A 22,871-nucleotide genomic window follows, 5' to 3' on the forward strand; every position below is an offset into this window, starting at 1 on the left:
TACAGATAGAGACCTTTGGAAGATATATTTGTGTTCTCTGTATCTTGAGAAACTTAATACCCTTTAGTTTAACGTGCCACATTAAGGACTGTTGGAAGCCCTGATGACTGAAGTAAATTTTCTTGGGGAAGTAGTTCAGATGTGTGCTGGTTCCTTCCCAGACACGGATTCAGTGTCCAGCGTGCGCCAGGCACCAGGCAGGCAGACGTGAGGAGGTGAGAGCCCTGCGCTTCAGGTGCCCCAGCCTCACGCGGACACAGAGATCGAGTCCCTCAAACTCTGGGTGGATGAAAGCCCAGAGGCGTCCATGCTTTGCTCTCAGGATAGGTCAGCGAGGTTACACCAGCGAGCAGAGCGGATGGGACAGCTTCAAGGCAAAGAAGACAGGTGCAGGGGGAGAAAGGCAGCGTGGAGGAGAACAAACGTACTGAACTTGGTCAGTGTGTTGAAATTCCAGCCTGGTGCCTTCTTTCTGGCCACACGGACCCGAGCAAGGTCTTTAACCTCCTTGAGCCTCAATTCTGTCCTTCCTAATGGGGATGAAAGACTACCTGCTGCGCAGGATTGCAAAGAGGGTTAAAACTAAAGTCCACCCAGTTGACGGTAGCCCCTGTTGTTACTGGTCGTAGCAGCGACATCAGCGAGGCCAGAGCCGGGAGACGAAGGTCCCTGAGCCCCACGCTTGCTGGGGAGTTTGAGCTGCGTCTCGGGGCGCTGCGGTGGTGTCTAAGCACCCCAGCGCGGGAATGGCGTGACATTTCGGTTTAAGATCACTCTGCCCGCAGTATGAGGATGGAGAGCAGAAAAGAGTGGGAACAGAAAAACACGTGCAAACATCCTTCCCAGCACTGTATTCATTCCTCTCCCAGATTATGCCATAAGAGCAGCTGATAGGATCCTACGTATTGGTACAAGATTATCAAAAGGAAAAAAAAGTGCTACTTGGTCAAAAAGCATAGGAACAACTGCATTCATCCTTTTGGAAATGGACCACAATAACAGAATTTTAAACAAAAATAGAGCTTTAAGCTCATTGTAAGATTTGGTTGAATTATGGACTTTATAATCAGGTATAATATCAAAAAGCCCCTAAAGCCTTTGCCCTCATTCTCAAACCATTATACTCTTTTAAATAGAGGTTCTTAGCCTGGGGTCCATCCGTGGACAGGCTTCAGGCAACTGGACTCCCTGAAATCACAGGCAAAATAATAAGCGCTGTTTTCCACGTGGGGAGTGACCACACAGCACTTGCCAGATGCTCCAGTGGAGCTAGAACACCAGAAGAAGGTTAAGAACCACGGTCTCTATCTACGTGGAGAAAAGACTGGAATCGCACTGAAGGAATTTTTAGTGGATACAAACTGAGACATCGTGCCTGAACTCCAGACCCTTCCCCAGCTGCCACCCAGCATCTCGGCCTGGATGTGGAACAGGCATCCCACGCTCGACATACCCCAGGCTGAGCTCCAGACCTTCTCCCCCCACACCTGTCCCTCCCGAACCTCCCCAACCGCAGTCTTCCACCTGCTCAAGCCAAAATCCCGGAGTCGTCTTCTCTTTTTTTACCTTCCACGTTCTGCATCCTTGTCCCGGGGCTGCGGTCTCTATCTGCAGACAGACTGCGAATCTGCCACTGCCTCGCCCCCGGCTGGTCCAGTTTCTCCACCACCTTCCCAGTGCGTTCTCATGGCCTCGACCACTGCCTCACCCCCGGCTGGTCCAGTTTCTCCACCACCTTCCCAGTGCGTTCTCATGGCCTCGACCCTGCCTCTCTGCCTCCGCCCGTGTCCCTCTTCAGTCTGTTCTTCACGGCAACCAAAGCAACCCTGCTGCCCACGGCCCTCCAGGGGCCCCCGTCTACCTCGAATAAAGCCTGAACTCCTCACCTGCCCTCTGAGGCTTCACGGGACCTGACGTGACTTGGCCCCCGTTACGTGCAGGGGTCCCTGCCTGGAAGGTTCTTCCTGCACGTGTCTCTGTGACCTGCTCGCTCTTCTCCTTCAGGTTTTGGCTCAGTTAGGTTGTCTTGGGCCATCTGTTTAAACTTGCAACACCCTCCTCACCACGCTCCGGAATAGCCTCCTCCCCTGCATTATTTTCCCTCCGCACTTACCACTGACGTATATTACGCTCACTGTTTGCTTACTGTCTGCCCCAGTACAGCAGAAGCCCCGTGAGAGCAGGGAGTTTGTTTTGTCTGTTTTCTTTCGCTGCTTTATTTGGAATAACTATCACAGTCCTCAACCTAGAGCAGGAACTCAGGAGTCTTGATTGAATGAATTTTTATTTTGAGAGTTCATTTAGCATCTTTGCGGTCACGCTCTGAGAGTGTGCTCTGTTCGCCGTCACTTCCCATGTGCTGTATCTATAATTACATCGGATTGTTTGAATGGCTCCTGTTTCTTTTCTAGTTCACCTCTTTACTTAAAATAGTAATTGATACAATGATATTTACCGATCTTTCCGTTCCCGGCTTCCCCCAGATGAACCTGAATTTGATTTCCAACAGCTACTTGGCAACTGAAAGTGTTCATCTCTGTCTGTTTCTTACAGTTTCCTCAAATTCCATGCCATCCTCAATGGCTTAATAAAAAATGCCTTTAAGGTTACCATAACATACTCAAATTACCAGAGTATGATTTTGAAAAATGTCATGTCGGTCCAGTGTTACGATTCCTAGCTATGAGGACACTTTTCAGAGTGTAGGTGTACCTCGCAGGTGTCCTGATAGAGCTACTTTAATTAGCAATAGTTCTGCGCTTTATTGCGTGCTTGTGTGTCTATGCTGGGAATAGGAGATGTTTTTATAAGATGAATTGACACCTGCTAATGTGTCTGGTTTGTGAGTTTGGAGTTTTAGATACTAGTTATTCCTAAAGTAGAAAACATCTGGGCCTGATACTGAAAGGCTGGTTTTGGAGCAGCAATAATAGACCAGAGATCTGAGGCCTTTTTGATACCAGTTCAGGTGGTAAAACTTTTTTCCAAGGCTGCTAATTTTTAATGTTTTTGTATTTATCTTATACCGTTTCAGGCTTTACAAGACGAGCTAGAAAAGCGCTCGAATCAAGCACGATGTTTGGAGAAAAAACTGCAGCACAAGGAACTGGAATCACAGGAGCAGGTACTGCCCGCTCGGCTGGTTTGCTCGTTCACTCCCTCCAGGTCCAGGAGCTCACGTGTGTCCCGTTTCCACCGGGTCCTTTGGCCGCGAGTAACAGAATCCTCGGGCCCTTGCTGCGCGTAAGCAACAAAGGGATCTGTTGCCTCGCAACCTGTTAACCTCTGTCGCCCGAAGCCTGTAGGTAGGGCGGGCTCTGGGCAGGGAGCCCTGGGTCGCTGGCTCCGCCTCTCTCTCGCTCCCCCGGCCCTACGTCCTGTGTAGGGTCCATCCCAAAGCCAGCTCCGCGGGGCTCACAGCAGCTCCAGGAATCCCGCGCACATCTAGCAGTATCCAGAGGCAAAAAGGGACTTATGTTGCCGGGGTGCCCTTCCGAAAAGTCAGGAGACCTTTCCCAGAACCACCCCCATACGCAGCTCCCTTCTCATCTCATTGGCCAGAGCAGGTCACACGTCCAATCCCTGGCGAGAGGACGGAGGGTGCCAAACTAGGCTGGACCACTTAGGGTCTGCCTGCCGGCGATGGAGTCATAAGAGGAAGGACAGCCCGGACAAGGGAGAGGGGAAATGTGTTGGGGATGCAGCCAGTGATGTCTGCTGCGTCGTCATATCAGAACACAGGGACATCGTTGCACTTAGAGACATAGATCATGTTTTCTTTTGAATTTTAATTTTCTCCTCCTTCTTTCCAGTGTGTTAATGAAACGAATCTAGTATAACCAGAATAATCTGGCTTTGACAATAGCTAATGACCTATTTTATTTTCAAACCACAGGATCATTTTCATCCAATTCTTTTACATTTAAAGTAAATGTAACTAAATTTAAATTGAAAAGTCATCAGTGTATTAATAAACTTCATGAGTCTTAAGGAAACCTTTTGTAAACGCACTGTCCTCAGCTATTGCATACAGCATTGCTGAAATTCTTCTAAGTGCCACAAATCTTTATGGACAGAACCCGCCGTAGGTGTTGGCAGACGCTTATACTTTGGTTGTCTCGTAGTCCATTCAGTACAGGAATATTGGGTTACGTCATTTTGACCTTGTCAGAAGAGTAAGCCCTGAAGTAAGGCGAATAGAGGAAATTTTGTCATCTCTGGAGTTGTTTACAAACAAGACCCCAAGGTAGGGATTGCACAAAATGGCAGGTGTAAGCATCTAATAGATGCCAAGTAATAATACTTACTGAATGGACTTGACCTCCTATAATTCCTTCCTACTGTCTAATGTATGCCCTGCATCATATACGTGTCATGTTTGTGTCATGTATGTATATATCACGTCTATATACGATATGTCTTGTATAGGGCCTATGTCAGACAGTCCATGATAGGATCACAAAATAGGAAATTCTAGGATGAAAAACTAATAATAACTATATTTATTGAAGGCCCACAAGATGAGAGACACTGTACAAGAAACGTTACACATGTTAGTTCATTTATCCTGATAATAACCATGTAAGGCCAGTATTACCCTCCCATTTCCCAGTTGGCACACTAAAACCCAGAGAGGTTAAGTGACACGTCCAAGATCACACAGCTGGTAAACAGTACAGGTGGATTCACACCCTGGTTTAGCTGAATTCCAAATTTTTGCTCCTTTCATGACAGTTTTTAAGTTACAGCATTTCTAGTTTAAAAAGCTGCCTAGCAGTGATAGGGAAAGTGAGTTTATTAAGGATGGCAGGGAAAAAAATACCACCCCAGACACCTGGTACGGCGGGCAACGCCATTAACTCTCTGTGGGCAGAGAGCAGCAAAGAGCAAAGCAGACGGAAGCAGAGCCGATGTGGCCACAGGTGAAAATACCTCCTTGGGTGGCTGTGTGGCCTTCAGGTGGGACCGGCACAGGCTCAGTTGTCACTGAGGCCAGCTGAGCCTCCCTGCAACCCCCCAGCTGGCTGGGGTGCCTGGAACTAAAAGAAGACAAGCGTCTTAAAAGCAGGAAACAGGCCTCCCTGGAGGACTGGGCCTTCTTCAGTTTGTGATAAAATATGACTTAAGGTAAAACTCTGTTGACATCACTCTAATTCATGGCAGAACTTCACACAGAAAATTCCATAATATATTGAGAGTAGGGAAATTAAGAAATCCCAAATGAACAATAGGGAAGGATTCAGGAACCACTTCAGTCTTATTTTATTGACTTCTTTTTGATCATCAAAGTTGCTTTCATCTTTGTAGTGACAATAGCTTTCTAGACTATTTCTTACACTAATTCCTGATATCTTCTATTAGCCTCCAGTTCACCAAAGAAATGTCAGGAAATACCCATGGGTAAAGCTGAATATTTCATAATCTTTGCAACCATGAAATGTTGGGTTCTTTCCACGAGATCCTAGGGTGTAGCTAAGCAAAAATGCCAATTGTTTCAGTAAAGCTGAAGAACAAATCATGGGCACTTCATAAATACTATTCATCTATATTTAATTTGATTTAACTTTTATCTAAATCTGACCTTTCCATTTGTGACACTAATAGAGGTAGTCAAAAATAATTAGAAGTATAGAAGTATCGTCATGTAAAATTTTTAGGGTCTGATTATATTTAATATACTTACTGAGGGTTTTTTAAATGTTGAAATTGTTATTTTCTTTTTTGCCTCTGTCAAAGCAATTGCAAAATAACAGTAGCTAGCCTGACATCAGCCAATCAAACAACCAAAATGTGTGCAGAACAGCTTCTTGGAACTTTTCTTCTCTTTCGTTTCAACCAAATATTATTATCTTGATACTAGTTGCATAAAGAATCAAAATTGAAACTGGCAGAATTACAAAGGACAATTTCCTGGGCTTCTTTTTTTAACTTGCTTGCTTAAAAAAAAAAAAAAAAAAAAAGTTGAAACTGTCTCTGTTTTTCATTTAAGAAAAATTCCTGTGTTTTGATTCTATAAAAACAAAAAAATGAATGAGGCATTCTAAAAGTTGTGTTTTTAATTAAACACAAAAAGCTGCTTCTCATCAGGTCTTGATGGGTGGTACCCGAGCTGCCCACCACTTGCCTCAGTGGCATCAACCCTCTCCTCTAACTCCACACCCTCGGCAGGTCTGTCACCAGGGTGCCCAGGGAAGGCTGGTTCATCCGTGGTTACAAAGGGTTAATTTGCCCCTTGTGAAGCATCAAGATAACACCAATAAAATTAGAAAAGACCAACTTCCTTCTAAGTCAGCCTTATAGAAACATATCTTTCCTGTAATCCATAAATAGGAAAGTAATTAAAAGCTATCATTCTTTTTCTCCATACCAGGAGTTAATAATTTCTAATTCCCGATAAGATCCGAGCAAGAATCCCATAGTTGCAGCAAAGGAGGGGAGATCAGAGCTCTGACCAGACTTCCTCGTTATGTAAGGAAACTGAGTCACTGGAAAAGGCCACGACTTCCCTACCATGGCAACGGCAGAGCCGGGGCGGGGCGGGGGGGCGGGGGGAGGCAGGCCGCCCACCCTGGGATATGATTTTCCATTGTATTGACCACAGTGTGAGATGCATCTACGGCGTGTATCACTCGGGTTCAGGTTATGGGTAAAAATAAATCTCCTATTCGGGAACAAACAGTGTTTCATTTCTCACAGCGAGACTAGGTGATTTGCTAGCCCTTGCCAAAATAATTCGGTCTGATAAATTATAGAAAAGAGAGGGAAGAAAAGAAACAGGCTAAAATTTTACTTGGCGCTCCTAACACTGTGCAAAGCAAGCATATATTTATCACGAAGGCACTAAACAATGTCAGACTTGAACCTAATATAATATATAACATAAATATTAATATACATGTAACAAAATCCCTGCTTTGAACTGGGGTTTTTCAGTTTCGAACGTGTGAATAGCTTTGATTACATGGATCACTCAGTTTCCCAGAAGATTCTTTTACGTAAATTAGTGAAAAGAACTAATACTTTGAGACCTAATAAATAGAATGCAATGCCGTGCATTTCACAGCAGTGTCATACAATTACTCCACATTGCATGCCTTTGACAGGCATATTGTGCTGGCCCATGACAGGTACTGAGAAGAAACACGGATGAGTTCTCCTTCCAGCCCGCAAGGAGTTTACAGTCTAGTAGAGCAGAGATGGGTGTAAAGTGTAGACTGCAGTCATGGCATTTAAAAGACGTTACTTTTCTTCCAAAGGCTTAGAGGCTCAGCTCACAAGGTGCGGGAAGAATGCAGCACTGGTACTGCCCGCCGTCTTCCCGACCCTGCAGGAAAGGGTCCACCACCCAAGGCAGGGCCTGGTGCTTGCTGACAGGCAGGCAGTGTTTCCAGCACCTGCGGCCGGGGCCTCTCGGGTTTCCTGGCCAGCGTGTTTCAGCCAGCGGCTGGTTTAGTTCTTATCTGGTGTGTCCAGGCATTCAGGTCTGGGCTGTGCAGGCACAGGTCACCCTAAAGTGTCTTAAAATATATTCCAGTCACAGCCTTGCAGCAGGCACTTTATATCCAGTTAAGGCCTAGACACAGCAGATGCTTCAGCAGAGGTGAATCTGGTAATTCCGTGTGTTTGGGGAGGGAACAGAGGTTGTCCTGAGACCCCTAGTGAGACACAGGGAGGGGAAACAGGAGAGGCCTCAAGGACGAGTAGGACCCAGCAGGGAAGCACTGCAGGTAGAAGTCCACCTCTGCCACCACCGGTCGTGTGGTCTTGGGCAAGTCACTTAACTGGTCCAAATATCAGGCTCCTAAAATGTCAGTAATAACACCTCCCACGGGGTTCACGTGAATGTCAAAACAAGATGCATGTGAAACACTTCAGAAACTAGAGAACGTAACGCGGGTGCAATGTGTGTGGTTATAATTCTTCACAGAGGAGAAGGCCCGTGAGCTGGTCGCCAGCAGAGAGGGGACACTGGGCTAGGACGAGGGGTTAGGAGGTGGAGTGGGCTTGGGGGCGTCCTGGCCAGAGGGGGCGTCAGTGAGGGGGGAAAAGACCGGGAAGTTAGCTACCTTCGTTTTATCCATTAAAAATAGTGATAGCATCAAATCTTTGTTATTGTCTACTCCTTACCCCGCACTGTGCGCCCAACAAGCTTGGATACAATGCCGGGGACTTCGGTCATTGGTCAGAAAGCAGTTTTCAGCCACTGAGGATTTTTTTCTTTAACCGGGTAGTGTTAGATTATTGTGTCTTTACTTTAGAAAGATTAATCCAGCAGCAGAAGATTAAATGAAAAAGAGATGAAAAGAGTTGAATTCATACGTTATCACGCTAAATTCACATCACTAGTCACAAGAGAAATCCAAAGGGCTTGAACTGGATATTGTCAAAGGTAGTAGAAGAGGAAAAGAGTAGATGTGAAGACTCACTTAAAATTCATAGAACACAGACTTAGAGAGTAAAAGAAAGGAATATGTCAAAAATAATACCAAGTGGACGACAGCACCATTTTCTAGAGGCAGAGTCTGAGATGCTGGCAGCCGCACGTTCCTCTGGAGACATGTAGCTAAAAATCTGAACTCGAACCCCAGAAAGAAAGTCTGAATGTAGAATGTAGGAAAGAGCCCAGGTTGAAAATCTGGATCTAGAACTTAAGAAAGAAGTGTGAACGTTTCTGAATTGTCTTGGCGGATGATGTTGACAAGGAAGAGCAGAGAGGGGAGAGGGCCGTGGGCAGAACCACGGGCTGGACCACGTTCCAGGGACCAGAGAAGGCAGGGGACGATCCAGAGAGGATTTAACGGGGACGAATGGTGAGAAAGATGAGAGCAGAGCCAGGAGAATGCAGTGTCGTGAGAACCAGAGAAGGTTTCCCACTGAACGTTAAGCCCCTTGAGGGTAAGGACCCAGCTGTCATCTTCACGGCATCCCCGGCCCTCGTTGTTGAACTGAATTGCCTGTGGAGCCTCTGCTCTTCTGAGTCTCATCCTCAGGACAGCCTTGCCCCGTCCCCCTTTGCTCTGTGCTCTGGTCGTACTTTCTGTGAAGCTCCATTAAAGGTTTTCCCATCAGACTCCCTCGGGAGACTTTGCTCTTTGAGGGAGGGTCCCTGAGCTGGGACTGTGTCCCCTTCATCCTTACACTCAGCATTTAGCCCAGCGCCTGGCCCACGTGGTACTCAGTGAATCCGTGGAAGAACGGAGGAAGTGGAGGCGGGGTGGAGGGAGGACTAGCAGCATCGCACGGTGCCGGGAGCCGGAGGGTGGAGAGTTCAGAGGCCACCACGCCTGAGCAGTGGTGACAGAGGCTTTGTGACGCGCGTCCTGCACGCGGTCTGGATGGACTTTCTCCACACACATCCTTGTCTAGACTTTTGTGGAAATAAAGGTTACAGATTTTTTCCGTAATTTTCCTCTGGGGTGAGTAGGATTATCGAGACTTCTCCTGGCTCATCTGTGGCCCTCGGCTCTTCCCCAGGCCTCAGGCACCAAAGGGTCCGTGGTCCAGGGAACACCAAGGCGGGGCAGGATGCCAGCACCCTCTGCCACATGACCCACCTTTCCTCTGTGTGTCCTCAGTCTTTGTTTTTCCAGTCTTACTGAGGTATAATTGATAAATAACATTGTATGTATTTAAAGTGTACAGCGTGATGACTTGACATGCCTTGTGAAGTGATTGCCACAGTGAAGTTCATTGGCAAATCCGTCACCTCCCATGGTTGCTTTTGTGTGTGGTGGGAGCATTTAAAGTGTCCTCTCTTAGATTATCAATTATACCGAAAGGATATGTAATCCTTTTGAAAAAAAAAAAAAAAGAAATGAAAGAGAAGATATTACAATTATTCTCACAAATAAAAAAGATTATAAGATATTATTATGAGCAATTATAAACCAAAAAATTGGACAATCTAGAAGAAACATAGAAATTTCTAGACATACAACCTACCAAGACTGAATCATGAAACACTGCACAAATCTTTTTTTGTGTTTCAGTTGCATTTTTACCTTTCTTGAAATAATAAAGCATAATATGCCGAAAAAAACAAAAAAAAGGAAAAAGTGTCCTCTCTTAGCCAATTTCCGGTACCCAATACGGTATCTTTAACTGTAGTCGCCAGGCTGTGCATTTAGACCCCAGAACTATCTGATGTCTGGAGGTTTGCACCCTTTGACCAGAAGCTTCCCCCACCTTCCAGCCCCTGGCAATCACCATTCTACTCTGTTTCTATGAATTCAACTTTTTTTTTTTTTTTTTTTTTTTCACTCCATAGATGAGTGAGCTCTTCTTTCTGTGCCTGGTTTATTTCTCTTAGCATAATGGCCTCCAGGTTCATCCATGTTGTCACTAGTGCCGGCCGTTCTAGTCTTCCCTGAAATAGGGCAGACCTTCCTTGCAGGTCTCTTCCACGGGGTGCCCTCAGAAGGCCAAAGCAGGATGAATACAAATGGAGCCCTTGATTTTCTCTACTGAGAAATTTAGCTTTCTGCTGCTTCCTTCCCTGGTTCCTTTGGTATCAGTAGCTTTGGGATAATGTTAACATCTCAGCTCCTTCCGCCTGCTGTACTGTTGCAACATTATCATTTGTATTCCCAAAGAATGTATTGGCCTCCCACCAAGCCCAGTGATCTGTCGGGGAGAAACATGAACATTAGGAGAACCAACATCAATATATGTAAAGCTTTCATTGGGTAGCACCGCTTATCTTTAAACCACCTCGGTCAGCATCAAGGGTAACCAACAAATCTACAGTCACAGGCAGGCTTACGGAGGAAGATGCAATGCAGACAGAAAATCAATTAAGCAACAATCATGACAATTGTTAAAAGGAAGAATTCGCCTTTTACAGATTTCCAAGCCTCTAATTTCCATTTTCCATAATGGATTTTAAAACTTCACAGTCTTAGCTGCTGTGGGCTAACTCATCTGCAGTGAAATTTACTTAAAAGTACTAACAGCTCAGAACTATGTTTTATCCCTAAGCACATTATGAAAACAGGAATAATAATTGCAACGGAAGTATAATTCAAAGACTTCTACTGACTTTTCATGTTTAATGGTTATTATTCTGGCTTGTTTCAAGTAATTTTTATAACCACAGTTTATTTACAAATTCAGACTAATTCTTTTGTTCCCAGACAGCTGGTATGAATGCATCATTCTAAAATTTGAGTTGTTATGAGGGATAGAACCACATTCAATTTTGGCCACATCTTATTCTCAATGAGAGTTTGAATACTTGCCCCTATTTTCTGAAAAACACTTGAAGCATACATCTCATCAAACCGTTCCTTGTAAATCAGTTATTCTGGTAGATTTTAGTGGCAAAGCAAGTCAAACACTTGTACCCAAAACCACCGCCAGAAACTATACATGATGATCACAGAGCCATTTTTAATGGATGACTTGCAGCAGCTCCTGTGGGGTGAATGGGTTCTGTGTTCCAGCGTTGCTTTCTTGAGATTCCCTTTGTTTTGAACGTCGCTGGAGGAGAGAGCAGGCGGGTCCCTGAGGCGCCCGCCTCGTGGTTTTAATCCTGTGCTTCACTGACGTATCAAAGCCAAGTGTCAACAAAGCACCCACTGCATCACTGCAGCTGTTTTTCCAGAAAGCATTTTCTGCGTGGCTCTCGGTCCATGCACGTTAGTGAACACAGGTGGGGGGGAGGGGAGGACGATGAAGCAGGGGTGGGGGCTGCCGGGCCGGCCGTGCTGGGATCTGACCTCTGACCTGGGGCTGCCAGGTTCAGAGCCGGGCTGTGCCTGCCCAGGGTGAAGTGATGTGCTCGTGCATTCTCACTTCTTTCGGTTTGTTCCTTTTTTTGAGGTAGTTTTGGCTTTAAGTTTAGTCTTTTTTTTAATTAATTTTTAAAATCCAAAAATGATTTAATCCAAATGATTTACTCCAAATCAGTAAATTATGGAGGCCCTTAAAAAAAAAAAAGCAGGAACAAAAGCTTAAAAGAAGTTGGGTCCTACCCCACCTTTTAAAATTGGAGGACAAGGAAAATTATCAGGGATTAACCTGGGTAATCAGATATCGTCTCCCAGGAAGATAAAAAGGGAGACTGTATCCCTGAGCCGTGTCTTTAGGGCTCGCTTTTCTGGCAACTACTAAGCGCTGAATTCATGGAGTTGAGTGAACAGCTGGAAAGAGGAAGTAAAAGAAGAGATAAACACAGAGATGGTAAAGAGGGTGGGTGAGTCAGCACAGTTAGAGGGAGAGATGTCCGATGACTATTTACTGTGCTTGTCACGTTCAGGAAAGAGTATCAGATAGTCTACGGTGCCACTTACGTGCAATTCCTTTTCTACCATAGTCCAGCCAGAGAAGACCTCCTTTTCCTGTTGAGGAAGGGCTATTTTGAGGTAGAAGCAACTGAAATTGTTTATTGTCAAACAAATGACAGAGCAGAGGCATTTTAGATACATCAGATGTATATCAATTTGAATTAGAAATAAGGAAAGAAAGGTGATTTTTTTTTAATACAAAGGAAAATTCAGAAGTTTAAAAGGCCATTTGAATATACTTTCCATGTAAATCACCTTCTGGATTTCTACACAGAATTAGAGGACATAGTTTCAATTTGAAAAAGAGTATTATAAAACCTTCAAGGCAAAGAATGATTTATTGAATCAAATGGAAAATGTAGAACTAGTGAAGAATATAGCGTCATTGGCATTATTAAAGTTTTGTGAAATAAAAGGCCGATTGCGAATCAGACAACCTAGTACCTACTCAGCTCTCAGCGTACTGAATCTACATGGAAAACTTGGTGTCTTCTAGGAGCTTCTATTATTATAATAAAAGAAAGCATTGTTTAAAGATCCATTCTTGGTTTCGTATGTGAGATTTACACTCAGGTTTATTCAGAAGGGATGAGGAGAAACAGCGGGGAGACTCTCACAGGAGATTGTCTCATTTTTGATTAAGAAGCAAGAGAGGAATTCGCAGCCCGCTGCTGTGGGCCCTGACAAACTCGCGGGGGGCCCTTCCCTGCTCGGTAGGTAGCCCACTGTGGGCAAGAGAGGGCACAGGCGCCAGGCTCGGACGCTGTGCTGGGTCTCACAGGGGCAGCAGCAGAAAGATGGCAGTGGTCTGAAGGGTGGTGTGTCAGGCCGGGCACCCCCTATGGAAGCAGAGCCACTGTCTCTCTTATATTTCTGCCCTTCAGCTTTAAGGTTTTATTTGAATGAATGCCCCTGCAGAAAGAATGGGAGAAAATTGGAAAACTGGACTGAATGATCCCAAATGCTTCATTCAGCACATAAGATTTTGAGGTTTTGCTTGACTTGATAAACAGAGGAAGGTAAATGAGATGGTAAATCAGTGTGTGCCACGGTAACTAAATGACAGCTCAGAGTGAATTCTTTTTCTAAACTCCCAAGTGATACATACTTTCGACATTTCCATTCAATTCAACAAATATTTCCTGAACGCCTGTGATAGATCATGCCCTTTACCGGCCCTGATATACATCGGTGAACAAACCAAACAAAAATCCTTGTTCTTGTGAAGCTTACCTTTTAACGATAGGTTCTTCATAGCCTTTTGCGTTTCTCTATAAATTTTAGACTGGACTTGTCAGTTTCTAGTAAATCTTTCAGTCCATGAGCATAGAATATCCCTCTGCTTTATTTAAGCATTCTTTAATTTTTTTGTTGTATTTTTATCATTTTATGTAAAGATATCTTGCACATTTTATGTTAGATTTATTCCTGTGTATTTGACAATTATGATGCTATTTTAAATGACATTATTTTTAAAATTTCATTTTCTCACAGTTTGTTGCAGTACTTAGAAATACAATTGACTTTTGTATAGATTCCCTTTATCACACTTAGGAAGTTTCTTTCTCTTCTTACCAAGAGTCTTTTTTTCTTTTTAAAATCGTAAATGGATGTTTCTTACATGCCTTTTTTCCATCTTTTGAGATAATTATATGAATTTTGTCCTTTATTGTGCTAATGCAGTGATCTTCATAGACTGATTTTCTAATGTTAAATCAACATTGCATTTCTAGAATAAGCCCCACTTGATCATGGTGACTTATCCCTTTTTACCTTTTGCTGGATTTTGGTTCACGGATATTTTGTTTAGAATTTTTACATCTATGCTTATTAATGAGATTAGCCTACTATTTTCTTTTATTGTGATGATATTACTAGATTTTGGTATCAAAATTTGATGGTCTCATAAAACAAAATGGAGTGTTCCCTCTTTATTTTCTGGAAGAGTTTGTACAGTGTTGATAATTATTTCCTCCTTAAAATGTTTGGTAGATTAAGCTATCTGGGCTGAAGTTTTCTTTGTTGGAATATTTTCAATTACTTATGGATATACTTTCTTTAGTGGTTATAGTATCAGATTTCCTATTTTAACTTCTGCCTAATTCTCTCTTCTTTTTGAGACTATAAGTATATATACATATATCTGATCTTCTAACTATATTTCCTATGTTTTGTATTAATTCTGGATATTTTTTAATCTAGCTTCTGTTTCACTGAGTCTCTCCTCAGCTGTGTCTAACCTGCTGTTACACCCATTCTTAATTTTGGTTATTGTATTTTCCAGAGAGAGAATTTCTACTTAGTTCCTTTTTTAGTTTCCTGTTCTATGACGAAGTTCACAACTCTTTTTCTTATTTTGTTGAACATTTATCTTGGTTCTTGTAAAGTCTAGGTCTGATAACCATTATCTGGAATTCACATGGTTCTCATTTCATTGTATTTGTTTCTCTTGGCTTTTGGTCATATAGTCTTGCTTTCTTGTGAGCCTGGCTACTTTTGATTGTGTGCCAGATATTTTATATAGAACTTCATAGAAGTAATTTGGGACCTGGGATGATGATAATTGTCTCCAAAGAGAATTTACATTTGCTTCTAGGTAAGCAGGTAGCGGCACTTGCCGTCTTGAATAACCTTAATCCATTTTCAGGGACTGAGATTGTTTGAGCTAGATTTCAGTTTTGGAGAGGGCTGGTCTGTTTCCAATTCACTCCTACTCCTAGGGTGTAGCCCTTTGGGCTCCACCCAAAAGCATGGGATTTTACCAGGAACTCCTGGACTGCAGTTTGTGTCCCCCTGACTTCTTTTGTGAGGCTGTTAAAAGATCTGTTCAGCTTCTCAACCTCTCGCCAACCAATCTAGAAGTGGCAAAGGCCACTGTGTTAAAATGTCCCCAAATGCCAGACTTACAAGTTCTCTTGATTTCTCCCATCTCCAGGATTGGCCCCATAGTTCTTCCCTGGCTTCTTAGTTCCCTAATACCCTGAAGCAGACTTGGGAGGGAATTATGTAAGCTTCCGTTACTAGAAGTGGAAATCCACTACAGATCTCCCCTGACTTACGATGGCGTTACATTCTGATAAACCCATCCTAAGTTGACTATACTGTAAGTTGTAAATTCATTTAATACACCTCACCCACCCAACATCAGAGCTTAGCCCAGCCCCCCTTAAATGTGCTCAGAACACTTACGTTAGCCTACAGTTGGGAAAAATCATGTAACACAAAGCCTATTTTATAATAGTGTTGAATATCTCATGCCGTTTATTGAATACTGTCCTGAAAGTGAAATTTTTTTCAGAATGGTTTGTCTGGGGACACAATGGTTGTAAGTATGTTGGTTGTTTACCCTCGTGATCACGTGACTGGGAGCCCCTGCCCTGCATCGCGAGAGAAGATTGTATCGTTAGCGCAGGAAAAGATCAAAATTCAAAGTATGGTTTCTGCTGAATGTGTATCACTTTCACACCATCATAAAATCAAAACATCATAAGTCGATCCATCATAAGTCAGGGACCGTCTGTATTTACATTTCTGTGAAATACTTGATCACATTCGTTGCTAATCTCTTCTATTGATTTGTTTTGCTAATTGGAGCTATAGAAATTCATTTTCTTACAAATTCTGTATATTAATGATTTGTTAAATAAGTTGCAAATACTTACTCCCAGTTGCTTATCTTTAGTCTTTTTATTCAATGTTTTAATTTTTGAGAACATTATCTTCCATGTTTTTCTTTATGATTTCTAAGCTTGCTTAGGAAGGTCCTCCCTACCCAAGATTATAAAATATGTTCTCTTTTATTTTCTTCCATTACTTTTAAGAGTTTTGTTTTGTACATTTAACTTTAATCCACCTCAAATTTATTGCTATATACCATGTGGTATAAGGATTGCAACAGAATGTTCCCCAGGGAGGTTCATTCTCTTGTCTCTGGAATTTGTGAATATATACATTATGTGGTAAAAGAGACTTTGCAGATGTAACTGAAGTTAAGAATCAGTGACCTTAAAACATGGAAGTTATCCCAGATTATGCAAGTGGTGAGCCCAGTCTAAACACATGGCCGCTTTAAGGGCAGAGAACTTTCTCTGGTTGAAGGCAGAAGACAGGTAGCTGAAGGGGAGGCCAGAGAGCTTCTTGGTGTGAGAAGGGTCCAGTGCTCCAGGGTGGGGGGCACATGAGGAGGATTGCAGGGGGCCTTAAGGGGTGAGAGAGGCTCCCAGCTGGCAACCAGCAAGGCAGGGCGGACGTCGGCTCTGCAGCTGCAGGGAGCTGAATTCTGTCCACAGCCCGAATGAGCTTGGAAACAGATGCTCCCTCAGCGCCTCCAGGTAAGAGTCTGGGCTAGCCCACACCTGGACTTTGGCCTGTGAGACCAGAGCAGAGAAACCAGCGGAGTCCGCAGCCCGCAGCCCGCTCAGACTTCTTACTTACAGAGCGAGGAGGTGATGGATTTGTGTCGTTTCAAGCTGCTACATTTACAGTAATTGGTTACAGCAATGATAGAAGCTTATACAGGGATCTTACCTAATTTTATTTCTAAACATATACCCAGTTATTGGTACCACTTACTGACTGAGATAGTCTTCCGCCATTTATTTGAAATGCTACTTTGTCAAAAATCACATTTTCCACGTGTGCATGGATCTGTTTGAGACTTTGTATCCTTTCCTGACCATCCACTTCCTGTGCCCACATGAGTCATAGATTATGGCACTTGAAGAAACAGACTCTGGAGCACCAGTGCCTGGGTTCGAATCCCAATGCCACTTCCACTTCCTGCTGTAGAACTTCACACAAATTAGTTTCCTTTTTTTGCTTAAGTTTCCCTGTCTTGAAAATGGGTTAATAATAATGCCCCCTCATAAAATAGTTGTGAGGATTGTCAGTTATTACAAGGAACACCTTTAGAAGGGCACTAGTACACAGCAAACCGTATTATCTATAGGGGAAAATCTTCCCTCATCACCTTTTTTAGAACTGTCCTAGTTATTCTTAAGCATCTGTACTTTCATATGAATCTTAGAATAACTTTCATGTTTTAAAATCTGAATGACTGATTGGTTAGAATTTGTCTTATTACACCTTCACGAATTAGTCTGGGAAGAATTAACATCTTTGCATCTCTTTGAATTTCATTAGGTCTTCTTTTGTATCTTCAGTACAATTGAAATGTATCCTTTTATGGATGGTGTACATTTCTTTTTAGATTTATTTCAAAATATATTATGGCATTTTTTTTCCTTTTGTGGATTTTCCCCTTATAGTCTCTAAACAGTTATTGCTGTTGTTTAGGGACATACTCACATTTGTTTGTATATATCCAGCCAACCAGAGCTATTGTCAATATTAATTCTGATGATTTTTCAGTTGATAATTCTTAAGTTTTCTAAGTAAATTTTCTGTTGATTTCTTAAATTTATCTACCTAGGTAATTACATAATTCCTTAACAGAGACAACTTCTGTGTCAGCTTTCATCCCCCTATGTTTTGGTTGGTGCACAGGCTCAGTCTCTACTCAGCGCTCAGGAGTCATGACAGAACACGTCCCTGCCTCTTACTCATTTCCAGTGGGAATGCTTCCCAGGTTCTGCTCAGACGTTTGGTTTCTTTAAATTTTATTGAAGCATAGTTGATTTTACAACGTTGTGTTAATTTCTGCTGTACAGCAAAGTGATTCGGGTACACATGTATATATTCTTTTTCATATTCTTTTCCATTATGGTTTATCACAGGATATTGAATATAGTTCCCTGTGCTCTACAGTAGGACCTTGTTGTTCACCCATCCTATATATAATAGTTTGCATCTTCTAATCCCAAACTCCTAATCCATCCCTTCCCCACCCCTCTTCTCCCCTTGGCAGCTACAGCTCTGTTCTCTATGCCTGGGAGTCTGTTTCTGTTTTGTAGATACATTCATTTGTGTCATATTTTAGATTCCACATATAAGAGATATTATATGACATTTGTCTTTCTCTTTCTGACTTACTTCGCTTAGTATGATAATCTCTAGGTCCATCCATGTTGCTGCAAATGGCATTATTTTGTTCTTTTTAATGGCTGAGTAGTATTCCATTGTATACATGTACCACATCTTCTTTATCCATTCATCTATTGATGGACATTCAGATTGCTTCCATGTCCTGGCTATTATAAACAGTGCTGCAGTGAACACTGGGGTGCATGTGTCTTTTTGAATCATGGTTTTGTCTGGGTATATGCCTAGGAGTGGGATTGCTGGGTCATATGGTAGCTCTATTTTTAATTTTTTGAGGAACCTCCACACTGATCTCCATAGTGGCTGCACCAATTTACATCCCCACCAACAAGTGTAGGAGTTTCCCTTTCTGGTTTCTGAGGGTTTCTGCTAGCTCCTCTTTGTTGGATTTAGACACACACCTTCATTATAATTACTTGTGTATACATTTTGTCATTCCTACTAGACTAAGACACCTTTGAGGGCAGAGGGTATATTGTAGTAGGAATACACAGACACACGCACATGTACATGTACCTGTAGTTGTGTGTACACACGTGTACGTGTGCCTCTAGGTGTGTATGCACACATGTGTACGTGTGCCTCTAGATGTGTATGCACACACGTGTATGTGTACCTGTATATGTGTATATACACATGTACATGTACCTGTATGTGTATACACACACGTGTACGTGTACATGTAGATGTGTATACACAGATGTGTATGTGTACCTGTAGGTGTGTATGCACACACGTGTACGTGTACCTGTAGATGTGTATGCACACACGTGTACGTGTGCCTGTAGATGTGTATGCACACAAGTGTACATGTGCCTGTAGATGTGTATGCACACAGTGTACATGACCTATAGATGTGTATATACACACGCACGTATGTTGTGTGTATGTGACACCTGGAGAGCCTCTCACATGTGTGAAATGGAAGCGTCACTCCCTTCCCACATGTCCCTCCACCCATCACGGAGTGACTTCTTGGCTCTTTTCTACGATGTCACCCTGTGGTCTGACCTTCAGATTCCTGGCTCACTGACCACCGCTTTCCCTTTGGCAACCTGCTTAGAGAATGTCCCTTTTCGCCCAGCTGCATGCTGTTTGTTTTACCCGTGCTCTGCACAGCCAAGTGACCTCAAAAGACATCTGAGAAATGCATTTTCCTTTGGAAACAGTAGTAAACAATGCTTTATATACTTACATGTTTATCTGTTATATCTATTATGTGTGTATTCTTTATTTCTTTTCTAAAATCATTTACTTATTTATTTAAATATTTATCTATTTATCTTGGCTGTGCTGGGTCTTAGTCGAGGCACACAGGATCTTTAGCTGCGGCACGCAGACTTCTTAGTCACGGTGCGCGTGCGGGATCTGGTTCCCCAGCGAGGGATCGAACCCAGGCCCCCTGCAGTGGGATTGCGGAGTCTCACCCACTGGACCGCCAGGGAAGTCACTGCTTTGTTTCTGTACAAGAGTGAGTTCTTCCTTTGAGGACAGTAACGTGAGTTAGTTCCTCAGTCATTTCCATGAAGCTGAATCTTGGTACCTCCAGCCCCATGCCCCCAGCCCGAGCCTCCACATGGTGCTTTGCACAGGGTGGGCACTTGCTGCTTCATCAGTGAATACGTGAGTTGTACAGTCCATTCGTTTTTGGATTAAGTTGGTTAACAATCAGATTTATTATTCTGAACTGATGTCTACTTCGTTTTCATTAATCTTTAAAACTGCTAGATTTTTGTTTATGCATACACTGACCTTTTCAGTGAATCTTGCCAAAAATTGATTGTAGCGCACACAGAAATCACGTTACTGAATCGCTGCCAGTTCCACTTCTTTGTGATCCGTGGCATTTAGGAGCATCTAAGTCTGGGGGGAGGCGAGGTCGGGTGGAAGCTTGAAGAATGCATGATGTGTTTTAAAGGTGGAACTTGTTGGTATTTGGTTTTTGGTACAGGTGACAAAGAATGATAAAAATGTTTGCATTTGTGGGTACAAAGTGTTGCCAGCAAACAGAAAAGGTCCTGAGATTTTAAATTACGAGGTTTTTTTAATTCCAACTGAGTTATAGCAACATACAGAAAGCGAAGGGACCCGAACAGTGAGTTGACCCGCCCGGGAGGAAAGTCTATCTCAGATACGTACACAACCATATTAGAGTGTGATTGGAGTATATTTAAAAAATCAATAAACCTCAAAGAAGGCATGCCTCACTGAAGAGAGAAACAAGTTATTTTTCTTAATTTTAAAAAAATTTTGTACAATTTCTAAAGGTTATAGCCCATTTATAGTTATTATAAAATCTCGGCTCTATTAATCCCCTCCCCCTACCTTGGCCCTCCCCCTTCCCTCTCCCCACTGGTTCCCTCTAGCTGGTTCTCTGCATCTGTGAGTCTGCTTCTTTTTTGTTATATTCACTAGTTTGTTGTATTTCTTATATTCCACATATAAGTGAGATCATACAGTATTTGTCTTTCTCTGATTTATTTCACTTAGCATAACGCCCTCCAAGTCCCCAGTCCATTCATGTTGCTGCAAATGGCAAAGTTTTCTTCTTTTCTATGGCTGAGTAATATTCCATTGTGTATATGAGCCACATCTTCTTCATCCATTCATCTGTTGACAGACACTTAGGTTGCTTCCATATCTTGGCAATTGTAAATAATTCCTCAGAAACAAGTTATTTTTTAATAGGAGAAGGCTCTTATTCATTCAGCCAACATGTATAGAACACCTACTATGTGCCAGGCACCATTAGCCCTGGAGCATAGCATGAGTGAGAGAATCTTTCCCTGGAGGAGCTCAGATCCAAGTAGCAGAGATTCTTAAAGTTAACTTTCATTGGCTTGTTGATCTGCATTATCCTATGTTTCTGCTCTGTTTTAGACCCCCCTTTACAATCTCTTCTGTTGACTCCTGGGCTTTGGCACTTCCCCTTATTACAGATAAGCTGTCTTCTGGTCTCTATTTCTTACTTCTTCCAGCTATACTTTCTCTTTTCTTCAGTGATACCATCTACCCCCACGGGCCTCCACAGTCATTTCTGCGGTGATTTCCAAATTTCTATTCCGAGGGCACACCTCTTTCTCAAACTCAGGTCCTGCCTTTATATCTGTGTGGTGACACACGCACCTCAATGTGGCACGATAGCCTCTCGAATCTAAAAACAAAGTCTTGAGAAAAAACACTCCCTGATGCTAAATCTAGGTTTTACAGTTGATCTAACAGTTGGGGCTCAATGTCATAACATCTTGGAAAGGAAAGAGACATGAGTCAATCATAATAGGCAATGATAATACAGTTAGTCTTAGTACCAGGCAAAGTCAAACCGGTGGTGTGATTTCAGTGAAGAGAGAAGGGTCAGTTCCCTCTCTCCCAAAATGTCTCCCCTACTCACTCACTGAAAACTGAAATCACCGGGGCAGGATTTCAGGTATCAGGGACCAGAACTATATTTTTCCATTAGAGACTCAAAGTGGTCACCTGTCAGAGCATCTTTACCTAAGGACAGTTGTGCTGGGAGAGTGGTGAGAACACGTGACAGTACTGGGCACCGGAACGGGGGGGAGGGGGGGAAGGGAGGGGGAGGGGGGATTCCGCGTGGTGGGGAGGATGGAGAAAGGAGAGGCCAGGGGGAAGTGTCCCTCGAGGGTTCTGCGTGGCGCAAGCCTGTCCTCGGCTGAGATGGTGGCACCAGCTCTTACTGTGAATCAGTAGTGCTAAACTGGGAGAAGAGAAACCACTGAAATTTTAGCAAAACTAGAGCGGAAAGGAAACCCTTCTGTTCCATCCCAGGAAAGGAGGAGACGTAGGTCTGACTTTGTGTTGTTGTCAGAAGGCGCTTTGATTCCTTTTCAGCCTGTAATCCCAGGAACGCTGCTCCCCAAAAGCTGCGTGCAGTCAGGTGGTTTTAGGGTTTTCTCTGCCCTTGTGGTTATGAATTATATAGACTTTTAGTGCTTAACTACAGAGGATTTTCCAGGTGGGGGATTGGAGTTATGGAAAGAAAAATGCTGAAATACAAGTCACTGGGGTAAGAAGGTCTCTTGGATGTGGGTAGAAAGTTCTTGACTTAGAGCCGAAGGCTTACTGTGTATACTGGACAGCTCAGAATACCTGCAGGGCCCCGGGGATGTGTCAGAGAACAAAGCCTACATGGTTTTGATGTGTGAATTGTTTACAAACCAAAAATAAAATTTTTTTTAAATGGCCTCGTCACCAAATTTTAGTTTATCAAAATGCAGTGACCTCCCTCAGAAGTGTCCCAGGCGTCGGGCCCCAGTCTGAAGGGCAGGGGTAGAGGCTGGGACAAACCTTCCCAGGCAACGGGAGACCCTGGAAAAAAGTGACTGCTCACCTGTCATGGCTTCTGTGACAGCTGCATTCTTGTGCATTTCGTTCTTCGAGGTTCTGCAAGTTTATCCTCAGTATACAAATATTACAAACTGATCTGAATCCTTTTTCCATTTTGTCTAAATGTATGAAATTTAAAATATACTTGTTCCTAAAATTAATTACCACCCTAATTCCCACTGCTAATTTTTTGCCGCTCTTGGATCCTTTTCAAAAGGCGCTTTGTGTGTGTGTGTGTGT

At 43.1% G+C, this 22,871-nt stretch overlaps 1 protein-coding gene across 12 annotated transcripts in view; it reads left to right on the forward strand.

The window, feature by feature from the left end:
- Nucleotides 1-22,871, forward strand: part of CEP112 (centrosomal protein 112) — a 415,603-nt gene that overhangs the window by 371,279 nt on the left and 21,453 nt on the right. For all 12 annotated transcript variants that reach the window (XM_059907770.1, XM_059907779.1, XM_059907777.1 and 9 more), the window contains one exon: nucleotides 3,035-3,124. In XM_059907770.1, the coding sequence (XP_059763753.1) occupies nucleotides 3,035-3,124 (90 nt within the window). The remainder of the gene's footprint in view (nucleotides 1-3,034; nucleotides 3,125-22,871) is intronic.

The sequence above is a fragment of the Balaenoptera ricei genome, chromosome 20 (assembly GCF_028023285.1).
Source record: "Balaenoptera ricei isolate mBalRic1 chromosome 20, mBalRic1.hap2, whole genome shotgun sequence".
Taxonomy (NCBI): domain Eukaryota; kingdom Metazoa; phylum Chordata; class Mammalia; order Artiodactyla; family Balaenopteridae; genus Balaenoptera; species Balaenoptera ricei.